General features: G+C 41.9%; 1 protein-coding gene across 2 annotated transcripts in view; it reads right to left on the bottom strand.

Moving 5' to 3' along the window:
- The window catches only part of DDAH1 (dimethylarginine dimethylaminohydrolase 1), a 135,997-nt gene extending 120,592 nt beyond the window's left edge, over nucleotides 1-15,405 (bottom strand). Inside the window, exon 1 of one of the 2 annotated variants that reach the window (XM_042952598.1) lies at nucleotides 15,103-15,405. In XM_042952598.1, coding sequence (XP_042808532.1) covers nucleotides 15,103-15,405 — 303 coding nt within the window. Of the gene's footprint in view, nucleotides 1-14,831; nucleotides 14,905-15,102 lie in introns of those variants that run through there. The other variant, XM_042952599.1, reaches the window with a different exon arrangement.
- Between the last annotated feature and the right edge of the window lie 3,475 nt (nucleotides 15,406-18,880).

Consider the following 18,880-nt stretch of genomic DNA (forward strand, 5'->3'; position numbering starts at 1 on the left):
ACTCTATGGTGACAGATGGTAGCTACACTTGTGGTGAGCATAGCATAACATATAGACTTGTTGAATCACTATGTTGTATACCTGAAACTAATGTAACACTGTGTGTCAACTATTCTAAAATAAAAATAATAATAACAATATTGTAATAATGTTGTATAGTGGCTACTCTCCTCTTGAGCACTGTGCAATATATAGCGTTGTTGAATCACTATGTTGTATCACCTAAAATATAAAATTATATGTTCACTATACTTCAATAAAAAGGGTAATAATAAAAAATTTAATAAAATAAAAATTTAAAGTCCTTAAAAATGGAAAACATATTAAATATACAGATACTAGAAATGTGAATTCAAATCTAAACACCGATAAACGAATAGTTCAGGATCAAATGGTAAATTGAAAGGAAGAGATTCTCTAAGTATTCTTTTACCTAGAAGACCAGGGTATGAAGAATTATGGAAAGGGCAGTATCTTTTGATTCAGTTAAGGATGACTTACTCCTACAAAAGTGAGGTGGAGAGAAAGCTAGTGCCCTCATCAGACCTGCCTGTAGAGTAGCCACATAGGTGCTGGGGGATTGATCCAGCTGCCCAAGCAGGCTCAAGCATATGTTCTAACGGTATTCCCAACCTTCTGACATGTTTCAGGTTAAGCCAGCATAGGGGTGCAAAAAGAGCCACAAATCCCAATTGCTAGGCAGAGTCTTATTGTCTAAAGGGTTACGGGCAGCAAGGCTGAAGCCAAAGGGATGGAGATCTTTAGTTTCAGGGTGGGAAGTAGCAAGAGTAAAGCACAGTCTCCACCTTAGGGGCTTAAATGACTGACAGCTCTCTACAAATACAGAAAGCAGATAACATAAGAGGAGGGACTATCACTGACAGAAGAGCTACTCTGTGCACAGTACTGCTAGGCACTTTAACATGTTAATGCATATAGGCATCCTAACAAAGTTACAGATGGTCAACCGCCCCCCCCCCCCGCCCAATTTTTACAGAGGATGAAACTGAAGCTCAACTTGCTCATGGCTACACAGCTAATAAGCAGTGGAACCATAATTTAAATTCATAGCTGTCCTCTTCCACCCCTGAAGGCAATGGAAAGGAGGAAAAAGCACAGCTCAAGGAATGTCACAGGAATCAGTCTGCCTCCTGAGGCAGTTTAAAAGGACATGTCTCTAGGTACCAGATTCTGTGTGAGGGGTATGCATGTTGGGAATGACAATGACTGAGGCACCTGAGATGATCTGGCACCTCAAGTGACGATGGATTTAGGGAGTGGGGCACAGTGAAGATGCCGATGGGCAGATCAGTGCGGGGCATGGGACAGTAGAATGGGTAGAAGTGAGGCTGGGGTCAACAAAACATAAAAATGTACTGGGTTCTAATGTGGCCCTTTTATTTATTTTTTAAAAATGTTTATTTGTTCTTGGGGCAGGGGGAAGGGAGGCAGACTGTGAGTGGGGAGGGGCAGAGAGAGAGAGAGAGAGGGAGACAGAGAATCCTGAAGCAGGCTCCTCACTGTCAGCGTGGAGCCCAACGCGAGGGCTCAAAATCACAGACCATGTGATCATGACCTAAGCCGAAATCCAGAGTCTGTCACTTAGCTGACTGGGCTACCCAGGCGTCCCTAATGTGGCTTTTTTTTTTTTTTTACTTTTTTTTTTTTTTTTTTTGAGACAGAGAGAGACAGAGCATGAAAGGGGGAGGGGCAGACAGAGAGGGAGACACAGAACCGGAAGCAGGCTCCAGACTCTGAGCCATCAGCCCAGAGCCCAACGCGGGGCTCGAACTCACAGTCTGTGAGTTTGTGACCTGAGCCAAAGTCGGACGCTTAACCGACTGAGCCACCCAGGCGCCCCAAATGTGGCTTTTTTAATAACAGGTGTGCTTTCTAAACACCTGCCATCCTGGCCTGTAATAACACATCATCATAATTTGGTGTACAAATGAAGATATGTCTAAGAGTACGGAAATACTCTATAGCATTTATGTGAAGGAGTCCTTAATATTTGAAATGCCTACTTACTGAGAAGAACTCAAAACCTACCATCTACACTGTTTACTTTTCTTCCCTTCCTTTCCATCTCCTGCATTTTGCTGCATTTACACAAGTGGCTTTACCTTCCTACTAGGTAATAAAAGGAGACAAACAGCCTATTTGCTCAATGAAAGTCAGTGCCTCTGACACATGCCAAAATTCTATTGTTGCTGCAAACAGCAAAGACTGTCAATAAAAGGTAATTTTAGTACTTTTTTAAAGTTTTATCTTGGTCTCCTAGATAAGCAGATTTCAATGGCAAATACATCTTACATCACAACCCACAACACACTAGTGAACATGTATATATTTGTATGTATGTAAATGAAAAAACACCTGGCTGTCTTATGGGTAATGAACGTGCTCCGGTATTTTCAATTCTAGTTCGTTTGCAAGAAAGCAAACAAAAAGTAGAGTGACCTGCTAGGTAGACTTTATGATCCACCTATGAGTTGAAACCTGCAATACGAAAATCACTATCCAGACCCAGAATATGAGGATAAATCCATGGTGTTAAAGGAACTCCCCAACAAGAGGAGGGTAAGGGAGGGTAAGAAAGTTCCAGGAACTGCATACACCCTTTCTCCTCCATTGACAGCTCTAAAAAGGGGTGACATCAAGAGGAAGGAAGGATGATATAGAGGTGATCCTGGGCTGAGAGAGCCCAGTGAAAAAGCAGAATTCATTAAAAAAAAATATTTCTCCTGGATAGTGGTCCACCAAAATAATGTAACTCAAGAATCTCTCTAATCGGTTTTGATGATCTGCATCACTACCAAGCATTATACACAAGGAAGACATTGTTAGAAAACTGATTTTATCCAAACTTGATACTGAGTGTGTATAAACTGTATGTGCATATGTTGTGTGTTGAAAACAGTCCAAGGGACAGTAGCTGTTACATTTGCAGAGTTTCCAGTCATTAGGCTGACCTCAGGGCAGGCAAGTGTTTTCAGGGAGCGTGGATCGAATCCTAATTGAGCCCTCAGCCACGTTGAGGCCAGCGGGCAACGTCTTGTATGTTTTTCGTCATTTACTTTCAAAAAAGTGTTCCAGCCTAAATCCCCATTCCTTCCCCCCCTCACCAAGAAGCTTCTCTCTGGGGACCAGATTAGAAGCAATATTCGTCCTCAGTTCTCTTGCAAACCACTCCGAGGCTTCAGTTATCCAGCTCAGTGCTCACAAAGAAAAATGTTGTCATAGACATGACAATTGCACTACCCATTTTTTCTCACGTAAACATAGTTCCAAGATGCACAATTCCAAGCCCTTTTTCTACAAACACACAATTTCTCCAATCACAGCAACACACTGTTTGCCTCTATTATCATTCCCTTACCGAAATCTTGACAGCACTCCTTTTGAGGGGGACAAAAGAGCAGGTGTGAGAGTACACTCCACTCTCAGGACTAGGCTGCTCAGCTGTGAAGGGGGTGGGGGTGGGGTTTACCATTGGAAATCGGGTACCGTTTTCCTGTAATCACAGACTAACTTGTTCCTAACCAAATACACTTTGTCAGAATGAACCCAAACCTGTATGTCAGTCCAAATGACTCATACTTAATGAGCACCAACACTCACAAATATTGCTGAAATGGGTTACTTGAGGAAGAAAATTAAATTTCATTTGGGCGTTCTTCTGTAAAGGCTGGATTTACACCTATTCAGTGTTGCACAAGTGTGAAAGAAAAATGGTGAAACCAGTGATTTTCAAGGTCCCTGCTAGGCCTTTAGTCAGTGTTCTGAAAATGATGTGAACATTAAAATTATGTTTTAGGAGATTCTGCGTTTTGACATATTCTGGGGTTCTTTGAACAACAACAACAGAAAAGTGTTCTGAGTTTCCATCTCTAGTGGAATGGAAATCCTGACATTAGACACTGAGGCTTCCTGGGGTCAATGCAGATAGCTTTCACCTGGAGGCTGCTGGCAGGAAAATGTCAGGAGTCACCCCTCTGGATGCAAGGAACTCTGTGGTTCAGTTCTGTGGCGCCACCACAGAATCCACTCTCAAAAAAATGAAAAAGGTGCCCATTCAAATGGAAACCATGCTTGCCCGTTTTAATCAATGTAACCTTCCCTTAACTGGCTTAGAATGTTACCAAAGGAGAGGCAGAATCAGTGTCTAGAAAATGGTGGAGTTGACAGTCTTTCTCTTCCTCATGTTCCTCAAGTAAACTTTTTTTTTTCTCCCCTGAATGGACAGGGGTCCAAATAGCCAGAAGGTTCCATTTCTAACCTAGGTAAATGGAAATAAAATGTGACTTGATATACATAAACATTTGGGATTTTTGCCATGATTCCCAGATCCCAACTGGACAACAGGCATGGTCCTCCAGAATTTCTATGAAGAGGCTAAAAGGTGCAATCTGGTTGAAAGGAGATACAGGGGGGTTTCACTTTTTTTTTTTTTTTTTTTTTTTTTTGCCAATTATCTACAGCAAGGAATGTATTTTATATACGTAATTACTATACATACAAACACAAATGTATCAAAATGAAAAAAGTTTCACGACACTGTATTTATCCTACTATGTTGCAGTGTACTCTGACATTTTCTATTGATTCTGTTACAATAAAAATAAAAGGGCTGGTCACGACCCACTGAATTGATTTCATGACCCCTCTATGATGGCTGGAGAGCAGCACTTTGAAAACACACACACAACTATACAAGAAGCCTTGTCTTGAAGCTGTGCTCTATTCGTTGTTAAACTACTCACATGGGGTGGCCTGGGGAAGCTTGGAGACTAGGGGAGGCTGAAAGCTTTAGAGATGCTTAGTTTGAGCGTAATGTAAAAATGAAATCAGTACCCTTTGTGACTAGGGTACTTCTCTCTCTCAACACTGTATTTTTTGCAGGAAGAGGAGCTGGAAAACCTGGGTCCCTGCTAGAGGACTAAGATGGCATAAGAAAAGTCAGAAGAATACCAAAAGCAAGAGCAAAATGGTTTCAGTACCTCAAAATAAAGCACTAGATTTTAATTTCTCCACAGAAAACTCTTGAATTGGAAAATATGTTTATATCACAAGTGACCTAAAATATGACCCAAAGCTGAACTATAGTTCTTTCTTTGTAAAATGATGGTTCCCTAGGACAAAAAAAAAAAAAAAAAAAAAAAAAAAAGTAACAATTAAGAGAATAAAGTGGACGTGTTTTTCTTCCATTAGTATCTTTTAACTGCAACAAGATTATTAATTTTAGCTCTTTGAATGATTTCAGACAAAGAATGTCCAAGTTTACCACAAACATACCTCCAAGTTTTAAAAATAATTACATCAATATCTTACTTTTAACAATATTAAATTATACATAGCTATAGAAAGAGCCTAAATGTCCATTAACTGATGAATGGATAAAGAAGATGTAGTTTACATATACAATGGAACGCTACTTGGCAATGAGAAAGAATGAAATCTGGCCATTTGCAGCAACATGGATGGAACTGGAGGGTACTATGCTAAGTGAAATCAGTCAGTTAGAGAAAGACAGATACCATATGTTTTCACTCATGTGTGATCTTGAGAAACTTAACATAAGACCATGGGGGAGGGGATGGGGAAAAAATAGTTACAAACAGAGAGGGAGGGAGGCAAACCATTGAGACTCTTAAATACTGAGAACAAACTGAGGGTTGATGGGGGGTGGGGGAGAGGGGAAAGAGGGTGATGGGTATTGAGGAAGGCACATGCTGGGATGAGCACTGGGTATTATATGGAAACCAATTTGACAATAAATTATATTTTAAAAATTTTACATAGGTAACTACAGAAAAGCTACAGTTAAATGGCTATCTTTTTTCTTTCTTTATTCAGAAAAATAACATGCAATTTTGGAAGACAAAAGTCAAAATTTAGAAAACAGAGCTCAAAATGTAGTACCAGGAGTGGAAATCAACACATATGTAAGAAGAGTTTATAAGAAAGAACTGCCATGGGCATGTCTAGCAAAAAACACAGTTTCCAGAACATATTTCATATCCACTTGCTCTTCATTTCTTCAGGCCATTGATTCACGTTTACCACAGACACATCAACCGGCAGACACTGATGAGAGTCATGGGATGATAGAAATTGTGTGGGTCTAGGGATATTATACTCTTCCAATGGCTTTTATCTATAGCTTTCTATACAAAAAAACTACTTTTCAAGTATGTTATGAATGGTTAAGGAAGTTGAGCTTTTGAAACAGAGTAAATTGAGCTTCATCTCATAATGGAGTATCACTAGCAAGACATAAGTTTTATGATTGGTTAGTTAAGTAGCACAAATATAATGTCTCAGGTTGAATAAAAACCAGTATTTTTTATTCATCAAACCCTCATCTCACCTCACAAATGTAAATTATCAACATTGCCCCATCAATTTTTCCACATCTCTTATCCTTCTCTCACCCACCATGTCCCATCTCAACATGACCTGAGATCCAGAAAGAAAGCAGAGCATCTCCAAATTGTAAAGAATACTAGATATTCATATCAAGGCAAAAAGTCAAAACCAGCATCCCCTAACCTCTAGGATGGCGTTATATCCCTACCACGTTGCCTTTCACAGCATGTAGAAAATTCAACTCTGCCAAGATGGAGAGATTTGTAAATAAAAACACATTTTGACAGCAAAGAGGAAATAGTTTTCTCTTATCTTGACTGGATAATGTTATATATATCTATATACTATGGGATGTCATATTTGCCTGATACATCCTAATGTGACAAATTTGGGGCCAAAGAGGAAAAATTACTGCGTCTGCAAAATGGCATGCTAGCAACCTCAAGAAATAAGTGGACAATTAGGAATAGGTTGTGCTAGGGAACCAAATCCCTTTAGGCCCCAAACAGGAAATACAGTTAAGGATATAGTTCTCTTGGTGAACTTGGGAGTTACAGATCCAAAATCTCAAAGTTCTGAGAGGGCATAGGTGGGCTTTTTTCAATCCTGCATCCTTTTCAACATTAATGAAATTAATTTTTACTGGAGTATCACCCTCATTCTACTTCATAGTGCTCTCTATCTCTGGAAGGCTGTCCTCTCTGACTTCTCCCATTACTTCTAGCTCAATAATCTCTTCTGAGAAGTCCTGGTGTGGGTCAGATATACCTCCTCGGAGTTTCCATAGCACCAGAGAGAACTCTGTCGTGAAACCTCTCCCCTTGTTCTGCAAGCATCTGCCACCAGTCTGCATCCCTGGTGAACTGTGAGATCCTGAGGGCATTAGTGAGATCTAATTCATCTCTATCTCCCTAGCACCAAACGTTGGGTCTGGCATGTAGGAGACAGTTGTTGAATGCATAAACATACAGGAGTCATGCAACTACTATTGCTTTACCTTCAAAAGCACAGTCATTTTTAATGCAATCATGCACTCATAATTCAGCTTCATCTCATAATGGATCATCATTAGCAAGGCATGAGTTTATATGATTGGTTAATTAAGTAGGACAAGTATAATGTTTCAGGTTGAATAAAAACCAGTATTTTTTATTCATCAAACCCTCATCTCATCTCACAAATGTAAGTTATCAACATTGCCCCATCAATTTTTCCATATCTCTTATCCTTCTCTCACCCTCCATGTCCCCTATGAATAGGACCTGTAAGCAAATTAGAAAACTCTAATATTTCTGAAACAAGAACAAAGAAATCAAATAAATATTTTTAATTAAGGCAAAGGTTTATTTAATCACACATATTCAAATAAAGCAACATACTGATGTATTCATCTTCACTATAATGACAATTTCCTCCCATGAGCGCACTACTTGCAAAAGCAGCTTAGAGGTTGTATTCTCTTTAATTTGCTAACATAAACTAAGTTAAGTTTGCCCACAGTGATTTAAACCGACCCCGTAATAATGTATACTTTCATCTTTTTAGTCTGCTGTGTTTTTTCCTCTGGTCATACTTGCTTGGATGACCTAAACATTTAGAAACAGGAGTCTAAAGTCTGATGATTTATTCTTTCCATGTGATACTACTGCTCCTTCAGCACTCAGCTTCAGGAAGACAATGTACATTATTAAACTGTTTGACAATGATGAAGTGAACTAGGATGGCATCATATGCACGCATTTTAAATGGGATTTGTTGTTTGAGACTACTCCTGCTTGTCCATTTGGATGAAAAGTGCCTACTTATGAAACGGGCCTGAGGACTCTAACAGATTTAATACCTCATATCAGTTTAGGGAAAGCAATAAAAGCTAACTTCAAAGGTGAGGGGAGCATTGTGATGGAACACTGGGGATTTATTTATGGTAAATATTTATTGACTATCTGGAATGAACAACACGCCATGTTCTATACAAGACAGGAATGAAACTTCTCTTTCTCTCATTAAAATTTCAGTTATTTTAACTTTAATTATGATACCCCTTGAGCAGGAGAATGAACTCTACCACATGTCCAGTTAGAAAATGAGGCTTTCTGAAGTGGTTACAGAGTTGAACAGCAAATGCCAGTAAAATAAGTAACAACCAGCACTCAGTTTTTAAACATGCATCTCCAAATTTATAGTGAGATTCATAAGAGGCCATGAATAATTTATTTATGAGGCAAAATCAATGGAAGGTAAATCTATTTGTTCGAAAGTCTTAAGTACATTTTTCTGTGTTGAGGCATATAGTAATGGATAGATACACATCATTACTCTAATAAAACTAATTTTGAGGAAATATGAGCTCAACAAGAATTTAAATACATGCAAAAGCAATTTTCCAGCATATCTGAATTATAGGGATCCATCTCTGCCTTCTTAGTTTTATAACGATTCTCTAATGATTCTAGGAATCTCTGCAGAAAGCTCATTTTCAGCTAATAGTATCTAATAGAAGTCACTCCCTACTCATCATTATGTTCTTTATTTTCAAGGCTTTCAAGATCAACTGCATGGGAATAGATTGCATTATATAATAGATGTACTCCAGTTTCCAAGACATATCAATTTCCAAATATTCATTGCCAAGGCCAAGTAGAGTCAAAAAAGAAACATCCTGAAAAGGAGCAGTTGTTCTATCCAGTTGGAGGTGAAGTTTATCACGAACTATTAATCCGCTGCCATGGAAAGAGCCTCCAGCACATTCACCTTCCATCTTGGTGAGAGTAAGAGTAATTTCTAATTATGGTTTAGGGCAGTTTTCTCACCTGATGTTAAAAAGAAGTTTGAGGAAATGTGTGCATTTAAAAAAAGCAATCGTCCAGCCTCCTGGTAAACAACACAATTCTGGACAAATTGTGCCTAGGTAATTCTGGGGGTTTCATCAAGGGATACAGGAGTACTGATGCATAGGGGCACTTGTACCCCAATGTTTATAGCAGCACTCTCAACAATAGCCAAATTGTGGAAAAAGCCTACGTGTCCATCAACTGATGAATGGATAAAGAAATTGTGGTTTATATACACAATGGAGTACTACGTGGCAATGAGAAAGAATGAAATATGGCCTTTTGTAGCAACGTAGATGGAACTGGAGAGTGTTATGCTAAGTGAAATAAGCCATACAGAGAAAGACAGATACCATATGTTTTCACTCTTATGTGGATCCTGAGAAACTTAACAGAAACCCATGGGGGAGGGGAAGGGAAAACAAAAGAAAAAAAAGAGGTTAGAGTGGGAGAGAGAGCCAAAGCATAAGAGACTCTTAAAAACAGAACAAACTGAGGGTTGATGGGGGGTGGGAGGGAGGGTAGGGTAGGTGATGGGCATTGAAGAGGGCATCTTTTGGGAGGAGCACTGGGTGTTGTATGGAAACTAATTTGACAATACATTTCATATAATAAAAAAAATAAAATAATTCTGGTGTTTCATGTAAATGACCAGATAATTATTTTTTAACTAAAATGAAAACAATCTACTCTCATTTATGAGATGACAGAAGTAAAACATTCACTTCGTTAATATCCAACTGAGATTATGTATTGTTAGCTGTATAAAATGGGATTCAGGTAGTTGTTTTGTATTGATTTAATGTTCTGTTATGATTAACCACAACAGGCTACAAGCACTTCAAGCAAAAATGACCTTCATATTTTCATGAAAATCTCAGTTTTGTCACTTATTAGTTGTGTGTCTTTGGACAACTTACTTAACTCTGGTTACCTAAGCCTCAGTTTCCTTCTTTTAAATAGAGCTAATAATAATACCATGTTTTGCAATTCACAGACACGCATAACTTGGCACATGTTAGCTAGTCATTAGACATTGGTTTCATATTCAATTTGCCTCTGGGATCAAAAGGGTTATGCTTTTAGCCTAACCAAAGAATATACCCAGGGCCAAAATACGTAGATCCAAACAGTTAAGTGCTCTAATAAAAGGGGAATTTCTATCGAAATATGTATTGCTCACTCTTTCCATTTATACCTCCCTGCCCTACCTTAATGTCTAATTCCACTTTTGAGATTTATTACTGTGCTATGCATTGCCTTCCTAAAGAGGTCCCTAAAAATGCAAATGGTCCAGGAAAGGATAATTAAAGCCATTCTCACACTGTGAGAATGAGTCTCTGTTTTTTTCTCTCCTAGACAAAATATTCCACATACCAATCCTTGATACCTGGTAAAGGATAAAATAACTCTCAAAGAGGGGTTAAAGGGCACAGGATATACTTTACAATTTTGCTTGAGTAGCCTTTGTCAGTTAATCATTTATTAGGTACTAAAAACCTGCTAGAAGGAAAAATCAAGAAAATGGTATTAAAAGTTGCCTCTAAGAAAGGGAACCAGGTAGTCAGGTACAAGAGCAGGGAGACAACTTCACTGCATATTTATCCTCTTACACCTTTTCATTTTAGTATTGCAGAAGTGTATAATTTATCCAAAATTTTAAATTTTTTAAAAACCCAATTCTCACACCCTGTCACTTGTCTTACATTAGCTCTTAGGTATTTGTTTATAGGACATTGACATTTGTAAACTGACTTTTTTTCCTTCAGAAATTAAGCTGGATTCATTTAAAATATGACTGGTTCTCCGAGTGCCTGGATGGCTCAGTTGGTTAAACATCCAACTCTTAATTTCAGCTGAGGTCATGATCTCACAGTCACGAGATGGAGCCTGTGTTGGTCGGGCTCCACAGTGGGCATGGAAAAAGAGTCTCTCTTTTCCTCTCCCTCTGCCCCTCCCCCACTTATACATGAGCATGCGCACACACTCTCTCAAAAACTAAAAAAAAAAAAAAAGACTAGTTCTAAAAGCTAATTTATTTGTCTTTAAAGTATTAAACATTAAAATATTCCTATTCATGAAGACACAGAATTATGAGACACTTAACATTATTTGCTGACTCTGTACACAGTTTTCTTCACTAAAACTTAAGCTTCCTGCAGATAGTGTCTGTGTTTTATTAATCTTGGGAGGCCCCATTGTGGCAAACACTCCTTTCACAGAGGGTTATTTTCTTGAGTTCGGTTCTCAGTCCTTTATTCCAAGAAAGAAAAGTCATTAAATATAACATGATGCTTTGATAAAGAAGGATTTCTCAGGATTTTTATAAAAACAAGCAAAATAATAAGAGACAGAGTCAGGGGAAAGGAGAGGAAGAGTAAAACAGTTATAAGTCACCTGCACTTATAATGAAACTTTTGGGGCTCTGTTAATTGAGAATGCTTGCAAAACACCAAATATGTCATAAGGAGAGAAATCTAAGGTTGACCTAAAGTCATGGACACACTTGTTCAAAAAGATATTTGCTGCATGACTCTTGTGTGCAAGGTCCTGGTTATAAAATGTTGAAGAATGTAGATGTGATCCCTGCCCTGACAGTTTTCATAACAGTGGAGGGATACAGAAAGGTAAAACAGGCCATTACCATAAAGTACGACAAATACCACAGAAGGGAGTGCAAAGAGTCATAGGTGCTCATAAAAGGAGAGCCAACCCTAGACTTGGTTGTCTAGTATCACAGTGGTTGTGACTAGAGCTTGAGTCCTACAAACCTGAGTTCAAATCCTGGTTTCACTGGTTCTACTCTATGATCCTGGCCAATGATTTAATCCATCTAAGCCTCAATTCCATCAACTTGAAAGTAAGAATAATGACAGCACTGAGCTCTAAGAGTTGATGTGAGCATTCAGTGAAACCTGTGACATAAATCTGACACAATGTTTGGCAGATGGCAAGCACCCGAGAGAGAATAGCTAGTAATATTAATGATACCAGTAAGCTGAGAAGTGCTGCATGAATAGGAACAGCTAGGTAAAATGGAGAAGAGGAAAGAGGCAGAATGTCCCAGAAAAAGGAGAAATGTATGCCTAGAAAAGCAACAGCATGGTGAGCTTTAGTGAAAGAAGCTGGCTTGAGCCAAAGGGTTGGTAGGCACCTGGGGTAGGGTCAGAGATGCAACTGAAGCTGGAAAAGCAAGAGAGTCGAGTTCAATGCATTCATAAAGCTTAATAGGGGTCCCTCAAGAAGTTTCATCGTAGCAGGGACAGGATCAGATTTGAGTTTTAGAAAGACCAGCTTAGTTACAGTGTGAAGAACGGAATGGAGAATAAGGAGACAGAAGGCAAGGATATCAGTGGCAATAATCTTAAAATAATGCCTTAGTCGTTGTGGAATTTCAGTTAGAGAGTCAAGTATCGCATGAAAAATATATACAACAGTACAAAGAAGGCCTTGAAGTAATTATTATCAGCTTGTTAATATCAGCTAGTTAGGATTTCATTTATTCATTTATTCACTCAACAACTAAGGCAGTAAACTGGTATTGTGAGCAGTTTCAAAGAGTGTTAGTCACCCTGCATAGCCCTGCTTTCCAGAAGCACCCCATCTAATACAACTGCCCATATTTCTCTCTCCAGCTGGAAGGTCTGCTACTCTGCTGATTCAGATCATGTGCAATGGCAAAGGTGTTTTTGGGAAACGACGTGTACCTGCAGGAAACTCAAGCTGGGAGGAAGTGCTACAAAGCAGATTAGGATGGATCCTAAGGTATGCAGATGACTCCCCTTCACCCTGGGAAGGAGAAATGTCACTGTAATGTCACATCACTATATAGTAGACTTCTCACTGCTCAAGAAGAAGCAAATCTTCCATGACCTAATATTAAGTGAATAATAACCAGCATTCATGAAATGTCCTATCCTATAAATTTCAGATAGATTAATAAATTTATTACAACCACTTTATGAAATAGGTATTATTATGTCCACTTTTCAGGTGAGAAAAATGAGGCAAGAGACACTACCCAAGGCCACAGAACTGGATGCAGTCTGATGATCCTACCCACTACACTATGTGGCCTCTGGCAGGGGGCCACCAGACCGATATAAGACTGAAGCCGTTCCAAAATGTATGCCTCAAAAACTGACAGAGAAAGATCACTGCCCACTTTAGCATTGGGAAGGCCAAACTTGGGAAGGTTTTATTACAGGAATAAAATGAAATGGATGATTAAATATGTGACAGTATGTTGACAGGAAATTGGATTACTTTCATCAAATGAGTACCATTTTGAAAAGGTTTCTGAAATCTTTTACTCTTTTAAGCACAAACCACAATTGAGTCATATGGCCTAGGACATACTAGAAAGTATTCAAATGGCGTTACATGCTTATCAGTTTAAGATAGAGTGGGCCATCTCACAAACCCAAAGGTGTGGCAAAGAAAATAAAAAGGTAAAGTGAAAAAGACCCATTACTCTTTTTGTTTTCTGCTAAGGCAGGGTGGAAAAAAAGATAAATTGTCTCAGTAAGAATTAAGTGGAATATTCTTTCAGCCCATGTATGGTTCTATCAACTAACTAGCGAAGCATGTGTAGAATAAGCATATTTAAAAAAAATTGTTTTAATGTTTATTTATTTTTGAGAGAGAAAGAGAGAGCAAGCAAGCCAGGGAGGGGCAGAGAGAGGGGGAGCCACAGAATCCGAAGCAGGCTCCAGGCTCTGAGCTGTCAGCACAGAGCCTGATGCGAGGCTTGAGATCATGACCTGAGCCGAAGTCGGAGGCTTAACCCACTGCGCCACCCAGGCGTCCTTAGAACAAGCATATTTTAACCATAAGCTCTATGGGGGCATTTCCAATGTGAATTGAATAAAGACAAAATAGAAGAAAAAAATCCCGAACCGCCCAGATATGAAAGAAAACACCAGCTTCTTGCAGTGCCACTCGATGCAATAGCAACGGAGAGTCTTGAGCCTGGGCTCTTAGCCGGGCAATAAGGGGAATCCCAGCCCAGATGGCTTTTTAAAATCCATTCTCACTCTGTCTCTCTCCACCAACCTACCTCGGGTTTAAAGCAATCACAGCCATTTTCCCAAGCTGCAATATTTTAAAGGAGTCCCTTTTCCCTGAGAACACAAAAAGCTCTAATTGTTAGAAGTTTAAAAACACAGAGAATAAAGATCATGGAATCTATGAAACAACCATTTCTAATTAAACACAGACACACACCCCCAGCACCCTACCCTGAGTACAGCTTTTCACACCTAGCCTATTCACGAACACATTATTCACAGCTCACCAACAAACCATTCTCCTTACAATCTGCTGGACTCACTCCTCACCACTCAAAAGTAACTCGGGACGCCCTAGGTCTGTGGGCGCCGACACCCGCTTAGTTCATCTGCCCCGCGCTGGTCCGAAAACCCTAGGCAAGGCTAGGGGGCTTCAGTGTCACCCACTGGCGCTGCCCCCCACCCCCTCCCGGAGTCCTCGCCCGGCATCCGCCCGCCGGCCTGGAACAGCCACCCTCCCTGCCCCTGCTCCCTCGGAAACGCTCCGAGTTGCATCGTCTTTGCCACTGTTTAATCTTTCCAAATAAAAATGTCTGTGAGGTGGATTTCCCACCCCACCCACCTGCCGGAGTCCGCACAACCAACCACACTCAGTCGGGTCGTCCTGGAGGCACCCAAGCTGTGCCGACAGCCCGGAGGCGTGAACAATGAACTTCTCTCTCTTTCTCTCTCTGACTCTCTCTCTCAGACACACCCTCTCCCCCAAATGAGAAGTTTTAAACTAGCCCGGGGGCCAATTCCGCGATTCCGCCTGCAACTGGGGCGCGGGCGGCGGGGGAGGGACCGGTGCGCGTCCCCGGCCGCGCCCCTCGCGTGGCCGGGCGGACACTCACCTCCTTCCTCCGGCTCGGCGCCCCGGGTCGGGTGATGAGGGCCGTCTCCTCGCACACCACGGCCACGTCTTCCACGAACACGCAGTCGGGGAGGCTCTCGTCGGCTGGCAGCTTCACCACCTGCAGCCCCAGCTTACTGCCCAGCACGCCCACGTAGAGCTGATGCTGCCGCTCGGCACGGGCGAAATCCACCTCGTCGCCCTTGGCGCGCCTCAGCGCGTGCTGGCAGAGGGACTCGGGCAGCGCCCGCACCACGGCATGGGTGGCCCGGCCGAAGGCGGCGGGGTGGCCGAGCGCTGCCATGGCTCCAGGAGGCTGCGGGGCGGCGGCGGGGGCGCGGCGGCCGGGTCCTCCCGCGGGCAGCGCGCAGAGCCTGCGAGCGCCCGGCGGCTTCCCTTGGCAGCAGATGAATGTGATGCAGAAAGAGCCCCGCTCGCGCCCGGAGCCCTGCCCGCGCGACTGAGCATGCCCAGAGCTCCCGGCGCCGGCCCGCGCGCAGCCCGCGCGCCCACCCCGGCGCTCTCGGGTTTTGCGGCAGCCTAGGTGGGGGTTGTAGTGGCGAGCACCACACGAGGAGTGGGCTCGCGGAGGCGGCGGAGGGAGCGGGGAGCGAGCGAGCCGTGCGCAGGTGGGGGACCTCGGTGGACCTCGGTGGACCCGGACCTGACGTTACCTGTATTCCGCCGCAGGTGCACACCTCACATCAGCCCCAAGGCGCACGTGGAGAGCGTGCAGTGCTCTGGGCAGAGTGACTGGAGGGCTTCTCGGGGGTCAAGAGGCAAAGGATAGGATGCTGCCTCTGTGGTTAAATACTTTGACCTCTCTCCCTGCTCTCTTGGTCCCAGGTTGCCCAGCAGGTGGTACCACCCCCACTTCCTGGCGTGAGAATCTCTCTCTCTTCGTACCCAAGTCTGCCAATGACCCCTCACCCCAGGTGAGACTCGCGATTATAAAGAGTGCGTTTCTTCCCATCTGTGAGAAAGAGGAAGAGTCCAAAAACACACGTAGAGAAAAACAGACATATAGAAACTCACAGTATTTCAAGGACAGTCCGTTGTCACGAACAATGTGATTCTGGTGTGTTTGTCTCCAGGGGCCGCAGACTAGGGGAGGCAAAGACCAAGCACGCTTTCCCCACTACAGAGAAGCGCTCACCTTGCGCAGCGTCAGACTACATAGCATCACAACTTCTCATCCCTGGAAAAGATTTCCAGCCTTCTCCCTGGCCTTCCCCTCACGCCTGTACAGGCTCCGTGCAATTTCTCATGGTATTTGTTGAATGTTTCTTTTTCCATACACCTTAGGAAGTGTCTTTCTCTTCTTAATGGCACTTAATGTCTATTTTTCTCCTCTTACATATTGTAGATTAAATCATCCATGAATTCTGTTTCTTTTGAGGGGAAGATCCACTTCAAAACCCAGACCCTAGCTCCAAAATAATCTCAGGTAATAATCTTGTTTCCTCATATTCTGTAGCACATTTCTAATTTAAAGATTGATTAGATCATAGAACAATAGATTTGAATGAGACATCAGAAATCCTCTAACTTCCCACCCAGTGGTCCTGAATTCCAGCTAGAACATCTATGAAAATCATCAGACCTTAAAACATTTTATTTAAAACAAATTTTTAATGTTTATTTTTGAGAGAGAGCGAGAGAGCGAGTGCGCACGCAAGTCGGGGAGGGGTTGCGGAGAGTCGGACTCACAGAATTTGAAGCAGGCTCCAGGCTTTGAGCCCAAAGACATGGGGCTCAAACTCACGAGCTGTGAGATCATGACCTGACCTGTAGTCAGATGCTCAACTAACTGAGCCACCCAGGTGCCCCAGATCTTAAAAGATTTTAAACCTCTCTTACTTACAAAGCACATTCTACTTTTGAAGAGCTATAATGGTTAAAATCTTCATTTTGGGCTTAAAACCCACTGGTCCCTGTTCTGTCTTCTAGCCTTATCTAATAGGCTAGGATTCTTTCACATTATTTGAGGCATTCACATTATTTGGAGACAGTTCTAATATCTACATTGCCTGACACCACCCTCCCACCCACCATCTTGACCCCTTCTAGGCCTTGAGCCTGAACCACCAAAAAGTAACTAGTGATTTGGTTTCTAACATTCTGGTCATCTTCTTTTTGACACACACCAGTTCACCTGTATCCCTTTAAATCATGGCATCTGGCCAGATTTCATTCTTTCTCATTGCCACGTAGTACTCCATTGTGTATATAAACCACAATTTCTTTATCCATTCATCAGCTGGTGGACATTTAGGCTCTTTCCATAATTTGGCTGTTGTTGAAAGTGCTGCTATATGAAATATGGCCTTTTGTATAAATGTGGATGGAACTGGAGAGTGTTATGCTAAGTGAAATAAGTCATGCAGAGAAAGACAGATACCATGTTTTCACTCTTATGTGGATCCTGAGAAACTTAACAGAAGACCATGGAGGAGGGGAAGAAAAAAAAAAAGGTTAGAGAGGGAGGGAGCCAAAACATAAGAGACTCTTAAAAAAAACTGGGAACAAACTGAGGGTTGATGGGGGGTGGGTGATGGGCATTGAGGAGGGCACCTGTTGGGATGAGCACTGGGTGTTGTATGGAAACCAAGTTGACAATAAATTTCATATTTAAAAAAAATAAGCAAAAATAAATAAAATGTTATTTAGAAAAAAAAATCATGGTATCTGGAATAGAAACAATTCTTCCTGTGTGTTGTGACCAGCACAGACGACAGCAGGACCCTTGTTCCAGATGCTAGGCTTCTGTTAGCACTGCCTAAGATTGTATTCACTTTTTAAATGATCCAGTGCTAAGGCTTAGGCCATAGGCTTCTTGCCAGAATTCTGGCAAGTTTTTAGCAAATGTGGGTTTCTAGAAGCAGATCTGAGGATCCTGGAATGATTGTCCCAACTGAGCCTGGAGGAGATGTGATTTGCTTTCTCTCACCTGTCTCACAGCTGACTTGAATTTACCCAGATGACATACTTCTCAGCTTCAAAAGTGAAGTGTCTTAAGTGAAGGGCAGCTCTGACCCTGACACAGGAGAGTGTGGCCAAAAGTAAAATAACAAACCTTTAAGACCTACTTGGGGGCAAAACTCTTAGGGGCCCCAGGTAGCTTAGTGTCAGAAATCACTTAATGGCGGCCTTAGACAGGAGATTCCCACTAATGCTACAGCTGAAAGCTAACCCATGCGCTGACGTTGCCCTTCGTTCCCTCCTTTACCTAACATCGATGCTACATCCGCTTCTAATTGGCCTCCACCTAGTGACATTAATTCATGCCAGTGCCCTGTTAAAACCTGAATACTTTGCCACTCGGTGCCTGGAGCCTAACTTAGTGTGGGGTCTTGTATACCACCCTGGGCTCATGTCAGCCCAGCAGCCAATTAAAACTTAAAAAGTTTTTTCTGTTAGCCATGTCTTTCCATACTGCAATTGGGCTGCTGGCCTTTTTTTTTTTTTTTTAATGTTTATTTATTTTTGGGAGAGAGACAGAGCATGAGTGGGGGAGGTACAGAGAGAGAGGGGGACCCAGAATCCGAAGCAGGCTCCAGGCTCTGAGCTGTCAGCACAGAGCCTGATGCAGGGCTCTAACTCACAAACTGTGAGATCGTGACCTGAGCTGAAGTCGGACACTCAACCAACTGAGCCACCCAGGTGCCCCTGGGCTGTTGGTTTTTAAAAATTTAATCTTGTAGTTATCCTTATTAAATGCTATCTGCTTCATTCCCACTTGCCTACTTTTGATTCTGTCATCTTGTGCATTATTTATT

The sequence above is a fragment of the Panthera leo genome, chromosome C1, assembly GCF_018350215.1.
Source record: "Panthera leo isolate Ple1 chromosome C1, P.leo_Ple1_pat1.1, whole genome shotgun sequence".
In the NCBI taxonomy this organism is placed as follows: Eukaryota; Metazoa; Chordata; class Mammalia; order Carnivora; family Felidae; genus Panthera; species Panthera leo.